The 14,846-nt window shown below is 39.0% G+C and overlaps 1 protein-coding gene across 2 annotated transcripts in view; it reads left to right on the plus strand.

Moving 5' to 3' along the window:
* Positions 1-14,846, plus strand: part of LOC121442245 (RNA-binding protein 27) — a 72,821-nt gene that overhangs the window by 10,538 nt on the left and 47,437 nt on the right. For both annotated transcript variants that reach the window (XM_041643710.1, XM_041643712.1), the window contains exons 2-3: positions 5,761-5,879; positions 12,973-13,097. In XM_041643710.1, the coding sequence (XP_041499644.1) occupies positions 5,761-5,879; positions 12,973-13,097 (244 nt within the window). The remainder of the gene's footprint in view (positions 1-5,760; positions 5,880-12,972; positions 13,098-14,846) is intronic.

The raw sequence follows: 14,846 nt of genomic DNA on the forward strand, positions 1-14,846 counted from the left end.
GTGTTTACCTTTGTTTCTTCTGTCTAGTTTTTAGTAAATATGATTATTGGTGACTGTTAATACACATTAGGAGTAAGCGGCCTTTTCCCTATGATTCATTAACACTTTATTTATTAGTGGTCTTATCTCTGAAACAGAGATCACACTAAGAAGCTAAAATCAGGCCCATGTTAACAAAAATGTAGATTTTGTCCAAGTGGAAGGAGGTTACTAGACTTTGTCTTCTTCCTGAAGCAAAAAATGTAATGACTTTTTAGTAGTATCAAAGGTAGGACCTTTACTTTTTCATCTGGGATTAGCATATGTCTGAAATCTGAAGCTGGTGCCTTAGCTGTACAGATAGTAATGTCTACAAATAGAGAATTCATCAAAAGAGAAAAGAATTGAAATTTGAGGGCTTTGTAGATGTTTGTAGGTCAGTATTTTTGTTAGCCTTTTCTAGTAAAAATTCTGATTTATTTTTTTCTCTCTTTTCTTTTATAATACTGGGGATTTGAACTTAGGTAATCACCACTGAGCTATAGCCCCAACTTTTTAGTTTTATTTTGAGATAGGGGTTCACTAAGTTGCCTAGGCTGTTAGTTCACTCTGTATTCCAGGAAGGCCTTGAAATTATAATCCCTATGCCTCAGCATCTCAGATAGCTGGGACTTCAGGACTGAATCAACAGGTCTGTTGTGTAACTGATCTTGTTTTCTAAGATGACTTAAAGTTTATTAAAAATGTCTTATATTGTATAGGATATGAATTTTAATGAGTCCTCATATTGGTAACACAGTTTTTGAAATTTTCTTTTGTTGATTGTTATTGCAGTTAAAGGTTGAGACTTGTAACATTAATTTGTCTTGCAGATATATGTTAGAAAAGTATATGTGATATGAAATATATTTTACTTGCATGGAGTTACAGCCTAGTTTTACTTCCCAAGGAGGGTTCTCTGCCTAATCTTTTAAAACGTTTTAAAAATTAATCTTATTCGTGTGTGTACATTGTATGTATGTGTGTTATATGGGCATTGAACTCAGCTCATCAAACTTGGCAGCAAAGGCTGTCACCCACTGAGCCATCTCACTTAGCCCTTCTCTTGAGTGGAACATTTAGTTGCCTTGCAGATTTACAATTTCAGTGTTAGTTTTTTTTTTTAAATCAATTTATTTGTTTGTTGTTTTTAGGCAAGTTCTTCTGTGTAACCTTAATTGGCCTGGAGCTCACTATGTAGACTAGGCTGGCCTGTAACTCAGCGATCCACCTGTTTCTGCCTCTAGGCCCCTCTTATTTCTTTCTGCCTCTCCTCTGCTTCTCCATCTCTCCCTCTCTTCTCTGCCTCTCCCTCTCTCCCCACTTCTCTTTCTCCTCTGCCCCACCTCACTTTCCATTGCCTTTCCCTTTTTCCTCTGCTTCTCCTCTCCTCTGCCTCTTCATCTTTCTGTCTCTTCTGCTTCTGGAATGATGGTTGTTTGTTTTTTGAAACAATGTTTCTTATAGCTAAACTGAATTTGACCTCTGATCTTGTACTCCTGTCCTGCCTCCACCTACAGAGCCCTGGAGCATGTGCCACCATTTCCAGTCCAATGTAATAATCTAAGATATATATTAGTAACTTTTGTAACCTTTTTAACAGAAACCCATCTTTTTCTGGGAAATATACATGTTTAATATAGTTATAGATGCAAAAAAATTTAAAATTTCTTTCTAAGCTGTGCTGTATCAGTGGTCAAGCAGAATATATGAACTTGGTTCTGTAAAAGTGCTAAAGGCTTTGTGTACTGTTGTTGCATACTACTCATGGATCAGGAAGGGAAAATCATTTTAGTAGGAAAAGGATGACTTAGGGTAGGAAAAAGGGTCTTAGGTTGTTTCTGTGATACAGTTCTGGAAATTCTCTTGGGCTACTACTAGCTTAAGTATCGTACCATGCTATTGTGTTATTGTGAATCTTTGAAAATTATGTAGTAGGAGTTGCTGTGTTGAAGGGATGAGTAAGACTTCAGAAAGGTCTGAATAGTTTCAGCACAAGACCCCCAAATGTCTTTGTTTCTTTCATCTTTCACGTAGTGTGACTTAGTGTTTCAGACTGATGATTTCCTTGATAGCCCACTTTATTGGCACATATTGGGAGATAATAGATTTGAATGCTCTTCTTATCCCTTTGAATGTAGTATGTATTTGTATTCAGTGTATGAGTCTACCCTACACTGTTATTTATTTATATTAAACAATTATTTAAACTGTGATTACCTTTCCTAGAGTATTCTACTTTTTAAACTATTCACCCTAATTTTTAGCATTATTACATTGAAATGTGTTTTCTGAGATCTAGAAGGAAGTATGTGGTACATGCCTATAAATCTAGTAGTGAAACAGGAGGACAGATACAAGTTTGAGGCCAGCTTGGGCTGCATTGTGAGATCCAGGCTAGCATGGGCTAGATATTGATAACTTGTTTTAATCTCCCTAAAATGTGTTTCATCAAAAACTGCTCAATTCTGTATTTGTCTTTTAGTCTGAATACTAAATTATGTCAAAGGTACTTGGGTTTGTTTAACCCAGTAACTGGATGTTTTACCTGTTTCTGACTATAAACTTCATATTCTTTTTTGATTTGTTTTGTCTTTTGAGCAGGGTCTCTAAATAGCCCTGGCTGTCCTAGAACTCACTCTGTAGACCAGGCTGGTGTTGAACTCACAGACATCTGCTGGCCCCTAAATTAAAGGTGTAAGCCACCAAACTGGGCTTCGTAGTCTCTTACTCAGAATTATGCTTGTCAAGTATTGAGACTAAAGATGTTTTGATAATACCAGAAAAAAAATAACGTTGCCATTTTCTGCCACATTTATTTGTTTACTTAAATATTTTATGCTTATGAGTTTTGCGTGTACGTGTGTGTGTGTGTATGTGTGTGCACATCTTGTGGTACCTGCAGAGACCAGAAATAGGAGTTGAATACCCTGGAACTAGAGTTGCAGTGGTGACTACCATGTGGGTGTTGGGAATCAGACCCAGGTCTTCTAAAAGAGAAGTACATATTCTTTTGTTTTGTTTTGTCTTTCTTTTTTGAGACACGGTTTCTCTGTGCAACAGCCCTAGCTGTCCTGGAACTAGCTCTGTAGAACAGGCTGACCTCAAACTCACAGAGATCTGCCTGCCTCTGCTGGGGTTAAAGGGTGTACCATCACCACCCAGCTTGAGAAATACATATTCTTAACCACTTAACCATTTCTTCAATCCCTTATTTATGTTTTTGTATCCTTTTTATCTGTGTTAGAGACGATCCTTATCCATGACTGGTAAGATGGCTTAGCAGGTAAAGATGCTGGCCACCAAACACCAAGCCTCTTAACCTGAGTTCATTGAGTCCCTAGAGCCTATGTGTTGGGAGGGGCGTGTTGGGAGGGAGAGAACCGATTTCCACATGTTGTCCTCTGATCCCCACAGGTATGTATGTACACACACACGCGCGCGCACACACACACACACACACGTAAATATTTAAACAAGAAGAGTATCTGTGTTGGCTGATTTGTGTCAACTTGTTACAAACTGGAATCATCAGAGGGGAAGAAGCCTCTGTTGAGAAATCCTCCATGAGGTCCAGCAGTAAGGCATTTTCTCAATTAGTGATCAATGGTGGAGGGCCCAGCCCATGGTCGGTGGTCCCATCTCTGGGCTGGTGGTCCTACTAGGTTCTATAAGAAAACAGGCTGAGCAAGCCACAGGGAACAAGCCAGTAAGAGCTGCTCCTCATGACTTCTGCATCATCTGCTTCCAGGGTCTTGTCCTGTTTGAGTTCCTGTTCTGACTTTATTCAATAATGAACAGAGCAATATGGAAGTGTAAACCAAATAAACCCTTCTCCACAACTTGCTTTTTGGATATGGTGTTTCATCACAGCAATAGAAACCCTGAGTTTACCTTCCTTCCTTTCATTTTTTTTTGAGACAGGGTTTCTCTGTGTACCCCTGGCTGTCCTGGAACTAGCTCTGTAGACCAGGTTGACCTCTGCTTTTGAAGTACTGGGATTAAAGCTTTGCACCACCACTGCCCAGCTGACTTTCTTTTTAAATTTTGTATTATTGTAATATGCAAATAATAATACATATTCATTCTTAGTACACTTTGACCTTTGCTTCTGATTTTGTAAATAGCTCTGTGTTTTATAAAATTGATATTGACTATATTTTTTCTTTTTTAGAGTTAGGTGCATAGTCTGTTGTCTCTGTCTCTCTCTAGAATTAGGTACATGGTCTCTCTCTCTCTGAATATGTGTATGTGGAAGCCAGAGGTCAACATCAGGTGTTCTTCCTCTTTCCTGCTCTACCTCATCTCTTACTGAAATTTGCTGATTGGCATGCTCGGATTACAGACACACTGTTACCTCCAACTTAGGTGTGTGCTAGGGATCCGAAGTCAGGTCCTCGTTCTGTGCTGTAAGGACTTTCCCAGTCTCTAGGTGTGTGGCTTTAAAGAATCACCCTTCCTTAAGACAATGTTGGCAATGAAGAAAAGTTTTGCTCTTTTACTAATATGTAGGCTTTTGTTTAGTTGCTTATTTGTTTTAAGATAGTTTGCTTGGCCCAGTGTGTCCCTGAATTCAATGTGATCTTTCTGCCCTGGTCTCCCAAATTCTGGAATTATAGGTTTGAACCATCATTTCTGAAGTAGAGGTACTAGTTTTTCTTTTGTTGGGAAATGTGATTGACAGTCATAAGTTGAAATGTCTTAAGCTTTCTGTTTGACAAAGGAAGCCTAAGAATTGTCAAACAAGATTATATTGAATAGCATTTATACAAATTGGATCACTTTGCTTACACAATGACTACTATCCTCCTGAATGTTCATTTTACTTTAGTAAGAACAAGGCATGGTAGCACACACCTTCATTTCTAGCAGGCAGAAGCAGGAGGAGTTGAGGCCATACATAACATCCAGATGAGTGAAATCCAGTCTCAGAAATAAACAAAAAACGCTTTGAGGCCACATTAGGTATGTGTTACTTAAATATGCATGTATTAGGAGATCTAGTCTATTTTTAAAATACATACATATGTAATTGATTTTATGTACATATATATATCAACATGTAAACTTCTAGTTTGATATGACATAGATCAAATATTATGTCTGACAGATTGGTGAGGAATCAGCAAGCCAGAATCATGTGATCTCTGGCATAGGAGGTGTTTTGAGTATCAAAACAAATGAAGGTTCTTTCTACCACCTTTCAAGCACTTGTATACATGTTTTTAGCTCTTGGAGCTTTCTTTTGCTTGCAGCTGTGAAGTAAACTAACCAGTAATGACTAAAGAACAGGCTGTGAGGTTAATAGTAGGTTGAAAAGCTGATTTGGGATGTTGGTCCCTGTGGCTCTAGGGTAAGATACTCTGAGAAGAGGAATAATCTGTCCATCACTTTCCCTTCCTTGTTTTTTTTTTTCCCACTGGTCACATGAAACTGGGGGTGTTATTGGTGCCAGCAGTTTAGGGGTTACCCTTTCCCTGTTGCTTCTGAGAAAGCAAATAAAAATGTCCTGATTCAATGTTCTTATTCTTACTAGAACCTTGGAAACAGTAGGCAAAGTAATTATTAAGTAAACAGAAAAGGAAAATCTCACTTGGAGAACATAAATGCTGCTTGTTACAATAGCTGCCTGTGTTTGAAGTCACTTTAAATCTTTGATTTTCTAAAATGGGTAATTTCATTAATAACATCACTGTTTACAACCAGTGTTTTACAATTTTAATTTTCTCTTTGTCTAACTAGATGTGATGCTGACCCTTCAGCCCTAGCCAACTATGTTGTAGCACTGGTCAAGAAGGACAAACCTGAGAAGGAATTGAAAGCCTTTTGTGCTGATCAACTTGACGTCTTTTTACAAAAAGGTAATTTTTGTGGGCCTATAAGTATTTTAGGCAAATATTTCTAATTTAAAACTTCCTAAAGGCAGCCAGGACTGCTGACACATGGCTGTAATCCCAACAGTTGGGAGACTGAGGCAGGAGAATTGTGGGTTTGAGGCCAACCTGGGCTTATCTACAGAATTTCAGGTCACTTGTACAGAGCAAGACCCTGTCTGAAACAACAGAAGCAACACAACCAAACTTCATGAAGGCATGAGCTTAGGGGGGAAAACATTTGGGAATTTGTGTGTAGTCCTTCCTTGCATACTGCCATGTTAATCTCTGTATCATTCTAATTTTACTGTATGTGTCTATGAAGTGAGACACTTTTCAGTAAAGTAGTAAGGGTCCTTTCAGTACTTTAATATGCCCATTCAGAATGCTTACTTATTTGTTATGTGTTTAGGAAGGAGAGGTTCTTCCCGTCCTTCTTTGTTTCTTTCCTATATTGAGACAGTGGCTCTAATACTTGTTAGATTCCTTGCAGCTTTTGGTAATATTTAGTTGATGATTGAGGGCTATTTAATGCTACTTGAAGTTGCTTTCTAGTGCTTTTGTATGTGTGTGTGCACACGCCCATGTATATATATATATATAATATATATATATTATATTTATAATCACACATGTGCAGTGGGTACACATAAGTACTTTTGGTGAAAAAGAGGTCAACTCTGGTGTCATTTCTCAGGAACCTTCCATCTTGTTTTTTTGAGTTTGTATCATTGGTCTGAAACTTGCAAAGTAGGCTAGGTTGGCTGACCAGCAAGCCCCCAGAAATCTTCCTTCTCCAGTACTGTGGCTGCAAATAAGTGTCACTATGGCATGGATTCTGGGTTCAAATTCAGGTTTTTACACTTGTATAAGAACTATCTCCCCCAGGGCTGGAGAGATGGCTCAGAGGTTAAGAGTACTGGCTGCTCTTTCAGAGGTCCTGAGTTGAATTCCCAGCAATCACATGGTGGCTTACAACCATCCATAATGAGATCTGGTGCCCTCTTCTGGCCTGAAGGCATGCCGGCAGAACACTGTATACATAATAAATAAATAAAAAAAAATCTTTTTTTTTTGAGACATTTCTCTTTTTAATATTTACTCACATAAATCTATAAATCTCCATCTTAGAATTTGCTAAGATGTGTTCACAATTTTGGCATGTTATTTTTTTTTTTTATTGAGAAAAGGAAAAAGAAAGTATCCGCCTCCTCCCAGCCTCCCATTTCCCTCCCCCTCCTCCCACCCTTCTCCCCTCCCCCAAACTCCTCTCCCCCTCCCTCTCCAGTCCAAAGAGCAGTCAGGGTTCCCTGCCCTGTGGAAAGTCCAAGGTCCAACCTCCTCCGTCCATGTCTAGGAAGGTGAACATCCAAACTGGCTAGGCTCCCACAAAGCCAGAACATGAAGTAGGGTCAAAACCCCGTGCCATTGTCCTTGGCGTCTCATCAGCCCTCATTGTTCGCCATGTTCAGAGAGTCCAGTTTTATCCCATGCTTTTTCAGTCACAGTCCAGCTGGCCTGGGTGAGCTCCCAATAGATCAGCCCCATTGTCTCAGTGGGTGGGTGCACCCCTCGTGGTCCTGACTTCCTTGCTCATGTTCTCCCTCCTTCCGCTCCTCATTGGGACCTTGGGAACTCAGTCCAGTGCTCCAGTGTGGGTCTCTGTCTCTATCTCCATCCATCACCAGATGAAGGTTCTATGGTGATATGCAAGATATTCGTCAGTATTGCTATAGGATAGGGTCATTTCAGGTTCCCTATCCTCCGCTGCCCAAGGGACTAACTGGGGACATCACCATGGGCTCCTGGGAGCCACTCTAGGTTCAAGTCTCTTGCCAACCCTAAGGTGGCTCCCTTAACTAAGAATTGTGCTTCTGTGCTCCCCTATCCAACCTTCCTTTATCCCAATCCTCCTGTTTCCCCAAGTTTCCCCCATCCTTCCCTTCTCACTTTTCTCTCCCCATCTCCCCTTACCCCCATCCCACCCCACCCCCAAGATCCCAATTTTCTCCCAGGCAATTTTGTCTACTTCCCTTAGCCAAGAGGATAACTATATGTTTTTCCTTGGGTTCACCTTCTTATTTAGCTTCTTTAGGTTCACCAATTGTAGTCTCCGTGACCCTTATTTATGGCTAGAAACCAATTATGAGTGAGTACATCCCATGTTCATCTTTTTGGGTCTGGGATTCCTCACTCAGGATAGTGTTTTCTATTTCCATCCATTTGCATGCAAAATTCGAGAAGTCATTGTTTTTTACCGCAGCGTAGTACTCTAATGTGTATATATTCCATACTTTCTTCATCCATTCTTCCATTGAAGGGCATCTAGGTTGTTTCCAGGTTCTGGCTATTGCAAATAATGCTGCTATGAACATAGTTGAACAAATGCTCTTGTCATATGATAGGGCATCTCTTCGCTATATTCCCAAGAGTGGATTGCTGGGTCCAGGGGTAGGTTGATCCCGAATTTCCTGAGAGACCGAAACACTGATTTCCACAGTGGCTGCACAAGATAGCATTCCCACCAGCAATGGATGAGGGTACCCCTTCCTCCACAGCCTCTCCAGCAAAGGCTATCATTGGTGTTTTTGACTTTAGCCATTCTGATAGGTGTAAGATGATATCTCAAAGTTGTTTTGATTTGCATTTCCCTGATTGCTAAGGAGGTTGAGCATGACCTTAAGTGTCTTTTGGCCATTTGAACTTCTTCTGTTGAGAATTCTCTGTTCAGTTCAGTGCCCCATTTTTTAATTGGGTTACTTAGCATTTTAAAGTCTAGTTTCTTGAGTTCTCTATATATTTTGGAGAACAGACCTTTGTCTGTTGCGGGGTTGGTGAAGATCTTCTCCCAGTCAGTAGGTTGCCTTTGTGTCTTAGTGACAGTGTCCTTTGCTTTACAGAAGCTTCTCAGTTTTAGTAGGTCCCATTTATTCAATGTTGCCCTTAATGTCTGTGCTGCTGGGGTTACACCTAGGAAGCGATCTCCTGTGCCCATCTGTTGTAGGGTACTTCCCACTTTCTCTTCTATCAGGTTCAGTGTGTTCGGGCTGATATTGAGGTCTTTAATCCATTTGGACTTGAGTTTTGTGCATGGTGATAGATATAGGTCTATTTTAATTCTTTTACAGGTTGACATCCAGTTGTGCCAGCACCATTTGTTGAAGATGCTTTCTTTCTTCCATTGTATACTTTTAGCTCCTTTATCGAAAATGAGGTGTTCATAGGTTTGTGGGTTAAAATCCGGGTCTTCTATACGATTCCATTGGTCGACTTCTCTGTTTTTATGCCAGTACCACACTGTTTTCATTACTGTAGCTCTGTAATAGAGTTTGAAGTCAGGGATGGTAATGCCTCCAGAAGATCCTTTATTGTATAGGATTGTTTTGGCTATCCTGGGTTTTTTGTTTTTCCATATAAAGTTGATTATTGTCCTCTCCAGATCTGTGAAGAATTTTGATGGGATCTTGATGGGGATTGCATTGAATCTATAAATTGCCTTTGGTAGAATTGCCATTTTTACTATGTTGATCCTCCCAATCCAAGAGCAAGGGAGGTCCTTCCATTTTCTGGTATCCTCTTCAATTTCTTTCTTCAATGTCTTATAGTTCTTGTCAAATAGATCTTTCACTTCCTTGGTTAGATTTACCCCAAGATATTTTATGCTGTTTGTGGCTATCATGAAAGGTGATGCTTCTCTGATTTCCCTCTCTGCTTCCATATCCTTTGTGTATAAGAGGGCGACTGATATTTTGGAGTTGATCTTGCATCCTGCCACATTACTAAAGGTGTTTATCAGATGTAGGAGTTCTTTGGTGGAGTTTTGGGGGTCGCTTATGTGCACTATCATATCATCTGCAAATAACGAAAGCTTAACTTCTTCCTTTCCAATTCGAATCCCCTTGATCCCATTATGTTGTCTTATTGCTATTGCTAGAACTTCAAGGACTATATTGAAGAGGTATGGCGAGAGTGGACAGCCTTGTCGTGTTCCTGAGTTTAGCGGGATGGCTTTGAGTTTCTCTCCGTTTAATTTGATGTTAGCTGTCGGTTTGCTGTATATAGCTTTTATTATATTTAGGTATGACCCTTGTATCCCTAATCGCTCCAATACTTTTATCATATACAGAACACTGTATACATAATAAATAAATAAATAAAATCTTAAAAAAAAAAGAACTATCTCCCCATCCCGGAAACTATGTACTCTTGCTGTTAATATAATACAGAGAACCTAATGTTCTTGCTCTCTTGGCTGCGGTATCTTGAGGTCCAAGAAGAATGAGTATGATTCTCTTCTTTTTGTACCTTTAACTTCCCATTTTCAGTTGGACATGAGGTGCTTGCCTATGACTCAACACTTGGGAGTTGGAAGCAGGAGGATCAGAAGATCAGTTGCCCTTTACTTCATAGCCTGGGCTGTCTTTTTACCAACATCCTCCAACCAAACAGAAATTGCAGGAAGTTTTTCTTGCTGTTTCCTTGATAGTTCCTGCCCTATCCCACCCTTACCCAGTCTTCCTCTACACCACACTGCCCACCTCTCTGTCTTTGAACGTCAGTGAGCGTGTCCTTACTCAGAGCCCTTGGCTGTGTTTTTTGTTTGCCTGGAAGATTCTTTCTCATGTCCTTTTGATTTCTTCAAATGTCGTCTTGACAGCTTTCCCCAGTGTAGTTTGTATAATGTGGTTGTCCCATATTCCAGTTACCCTTTCCTCCTCTCAGTGATGCTCTATTCCCTTTTTTTTTTTTAGCTTTTATTTATTATATATAGTATTCTGTCTGCATGTACACCTGCATGCCAAAAGAGAGTAGCAGATCTCATAATGGTTATGAGCCACTGTGTGGTTGCTGGAAATTGAACTCAGGACCTCTGGAAGAGCAGCCAGTGTTCTTAACATCTGAGCCATCTGTCCATCTCCAGCCTGCTTTATTCCCCTTTTAAGAAAGACTCTCACTATATATCCCTGGCTGACTTTAAACTCATAACATCTGCTTGCCTTGTGTCTCCCGAGTACTGGGATTAAAGGCAGGTACCACCATGCCCAAGTGCCTTATTTTTTTCATGGCACTTGTTACACCCTATATATTTGCCAGTTTATCTGCTTTTTCTTTGTTTGCTTTTCCTTTTCTTGAAACCAACAGCATTTGTTATATAGATTTTGAAAAATTGCATTCATTTATTTATTTTGTATGTGTATATGTGCCATAGCATGCATTTGGAGGTCAGAGGACAACTTTCAGGAGTGGTTTCTCTCCTACAATGTGGGTCATGGAGATTGGAGTTAGGTCAGCAGCTTTGTGGTAATGGCCTTTACTCATTAAACCCACTCATTAGCCCTATTTTTTGTTTTCATCCATCCATCCATCCATCCATCTATCCATCCATCCATCCGTATTGAACTGTCTTTCAAATTACAAAAGAGGTATGTGTGAAAATACAAGAGTATGAAGAAAGTTGTTTATAAAATGTTTTGAAGAGTCTTAATTTATTACCTTAAAGTTATATGTTACAGTCAACAAGTTAACAGTTTTATTTTTTTCTTATGTGTTTCATTGTTGATAGGGACTCATATAGCACAGGGTATTCTTGAACTTGTCATGTATTAGAAGATGACCTTAGACTTTTGTGAACTCCTGTTCTTGCCTCTACCTCTGTAATACTGGGATTGCAGGCATGACTCACTAAGCTTGGCTTACTGTTGATTAAACCCGGGATTTTCTACATAGTGAACACTCAACTACATCTCCAACTATATTTTTAGTTTTTTAAAAGTTATTTTTATTTTATACAAATGAGTGTTTTGCTTGCACATATGTCAGTGTGTTGTGTGCCTGCCTGGTGCCTGTAGAGGCCACTACAGGTTTCCAGCTCCCTTGGAACTCAGTTATGGGTGGTTATGAGCAGCTATGGGGTTTCTGGAACCAAACCTGACTCTTCTGTAAGAGCAGCAAACAAGCTCCCTTAATTGCTGAACCATCTGTCTAGCCCCTGGGTTGTGTTATTTATTTTTTTATTTTATTTATTTATTTATCCTTTTGTGGGGATATCACTCTAGTACAGGCTGCCCTGGAACTCATTAAGTAGTCTAGGCAGGTGATTCTTCCACCCACCCTCCTGATTATAGTATTAAAAGTATGAACCATGTTCTACTTCAGCTAAAAGTTTTGCCATTTTGAAAAAAAAGTTTAGTTATAAAGTTAGTATTGTAAAGGAGTTTGTCTGAAGATGCTTTTCTGAGATAAAAGTAGTTGGCATTTTAGAAATGTAAAATACATCATAATTGTGGTATCAGCAGATCCCACGTGATGCCTTCGAAATACCCAACACTCCCTTGAGTTGGGAATTGAACCATCAGGGCAAGCCCTCTGCCACTGAGCAATACCCCTTTAGGTGTTCCTTAGGGGAACCTAAGGGGAACCAATGAAAGTTACATTTAATTAGAGTAAAGCTAGAAATATTTTTACATTTGTGTTTTCAGCAAAACTACCTGTTTCTCTTATTTTGTTTGTCAGAGGAAGTTTCAAATAGTCCAAAACATGGAGTTGAGTCAAATACAGATACTGATTTCAACCCATTCAAACCTACCTAATTCGGTCTTTGCAGTCTATCCAACACATAAGGTTATACTATGAGATTACTTCTTCCTATTCTACATAGGCTTCTTTTTCACCTACAGTACACAGTTTGTCATTTTGGTTTCTTTGAACAGATAAACACACTAAGTATTAGTTTATATCTTTAGATCTGATATTCTTAATAGGTCAAGAGAAATTTTGTAATCTCTTATTTGATAATTTGTTAATCTCTTGCTTATAGAAACTTTGTTTCTAATCTTTTGTTCTTAAGCAACAAAATCTTACACTTATTTCATTTGAACACATGCAATTATGTTTGAAGGATTTAAAAAGAAACAAAACCTCTTCAAGTGGGGATGTCTGTTCCTTTAAGGTAAGTCTTGGTTTTAAAAGCCTGACAGCAGCTTTGAAGATACCTTGTTCATCTAAAAGCATTGGCAACAATGTTTAAACTTTGCATTTTTGTTTGTATAACATTTAAATATTTTTTTTTTTTTCTCTTTAGAGACTTCAGGTTTTGTGGACAAGCTATTTGAAAGTCTTTATACTAAAAACTACCTTCCACCATTGGAACCAGTTAAACCTGAGCCAAAACCACTAGTCCAAGAAAAAGAAGAAATTAAAGAAGAGGTAATACACACACTTCTTAGATTTTGTTACCAGGATTCTCAAGTTTAAATTATTTTTATTTTTGTTTCTTTGTGTTGTGGTTTTTTGTTTGTTTTGTTTTTTTTAGACAGGGTCTGGTCTTACTGTGTAGCCTGGCTGACCTTGAACTTATCGACCGTGCCCATCCAGAAATTTTTTTTTCAGGCATGGTTTCTCCCTACACCTAGAGGTGGATTTTCTTAGCTAGGCTACAAACCAGCAAGCCCTAATAATTTGCTTTTCAGTGTTGGGTTTCAGATGTGAACAGGATGCCACATTCATGTGGGTGCCGGCATCTGATCTCAGGTCCTTGTGATCAAACAGCAAGTAACTGTAGAGCTATTTCTTCAGCCTTCAGAGAAACCCAGTGGTTTCTAAAAGAGGAAAATTTGGTTACATACAGAGGCTTAAATGAAAGTATTCATGAAACTTCCAAGATAAATCATTAGATAATATACTGACACATATACAGAGAAATGATTTACTCTTTTAACTACACTGTCAACATTAGAAAAATAAACAGAAATATTGTTAAAGTATACAAACATGATTAAAGATACCGAGCTAATGGGCTAGAAAGATGGCTCAGTAGTTAAGAAGTTGACAGAGCATATTGCTCTTGCAGAGGTCGTGAGTTTGGTTCCAAGCACGTTCATCTGGTGGTGGCTTATAACCATGTAACTCCAGCCCCAGGGCACGTAATGCCTTTGGCCTCTGTGGGCACCTGCACGCATATGCACGTACCCACTCCCACAACATAATTTTAAAAAGATACCAACCTAATTGCTTGCTTGAACCAATAAAGAAACATCATAGCTTTCATTTATAGTTCCTTTTCTATATAAAGCAAACAATATTTGATAAGAATGTGGAAAAGAGGTTTGTTAGTTTAATTTTTGAGACAGGGTTTTTCTGTGTAGTTCTGTTTATCCTGGAACTTGCTATGGAGACCAGACTGGCCTCGACCTCAGAGATCCAGTGTTGGGACTAAGGGTGTGTGCCACTACCACCTGGTTGTAGGATAAGTTTAAAAAAATATTTTATTTTATTTTTTGAGATAGGGTCTCATATATCCCAGGCCTAGGATAACTTTGAGCTTTGCTCTTTCTGCATCCACCTCCAGAGTGGTATCATTACATATGTTACCATACCCTGTGCTGGGAACTGAACTAGGGCCTTAGATATGCCAGGAAAACGCACTCTGAACTACACTCCCAGCACATACATCTTTATTTAAACTAAAATTTTAGTCGTCTGTGTTGAAGGTGACCTCAGAGATCCTCTTGCCTTTTACCTCTAGAGTGCTGGGATTAAAAGCATGCATTACTACCACCCAACTGGAAAAGAGATTTTTATGTACAAATATAGGTAGTCTTTAGTCCTGTACCAGGAACAGAAATATCTTCCAACTTATTAAAGAAATATTTTTTATTTTTATCAGCTATAAAGTTGGCTTAGTGGTTAAAAGCACTTTCTTGTAGAGAACCTGGATTTGATTCCCACCACAAACAGCAGTTCACAATCATCTAGAACTCCAGTTTCAGGACATACATGATACACAGATATATATGCAATCAAAACATTCGTACATATAAAATAAATCTAAAAAATGATTTATTTTTATTTTATGTATCTGTCTGCACCGTGTGCATGATTGGTGACTACAAAAGCTAACAGGGGATGTTGGATTCTGAGCTAGCTAGTTTATTGTCAGCCTTACACAGGCTAGAG

This window comes from Microtus oregoni, unplaced genomic scaffold, assembly GCF_018167655.1.
Source record: "Microtus oregoni isolate MIOR12 unplaced genomic scaffold, Mior012 000088F_ref0000325, whole genome shotgun sequence".
NCBI classification, from domain to species: domain Eukaryota; kingdom Metazoa; phylum Chordata; class Mammalia; order Rodentia; family Cricetidae; genus Microtus; species Microtus oregoni.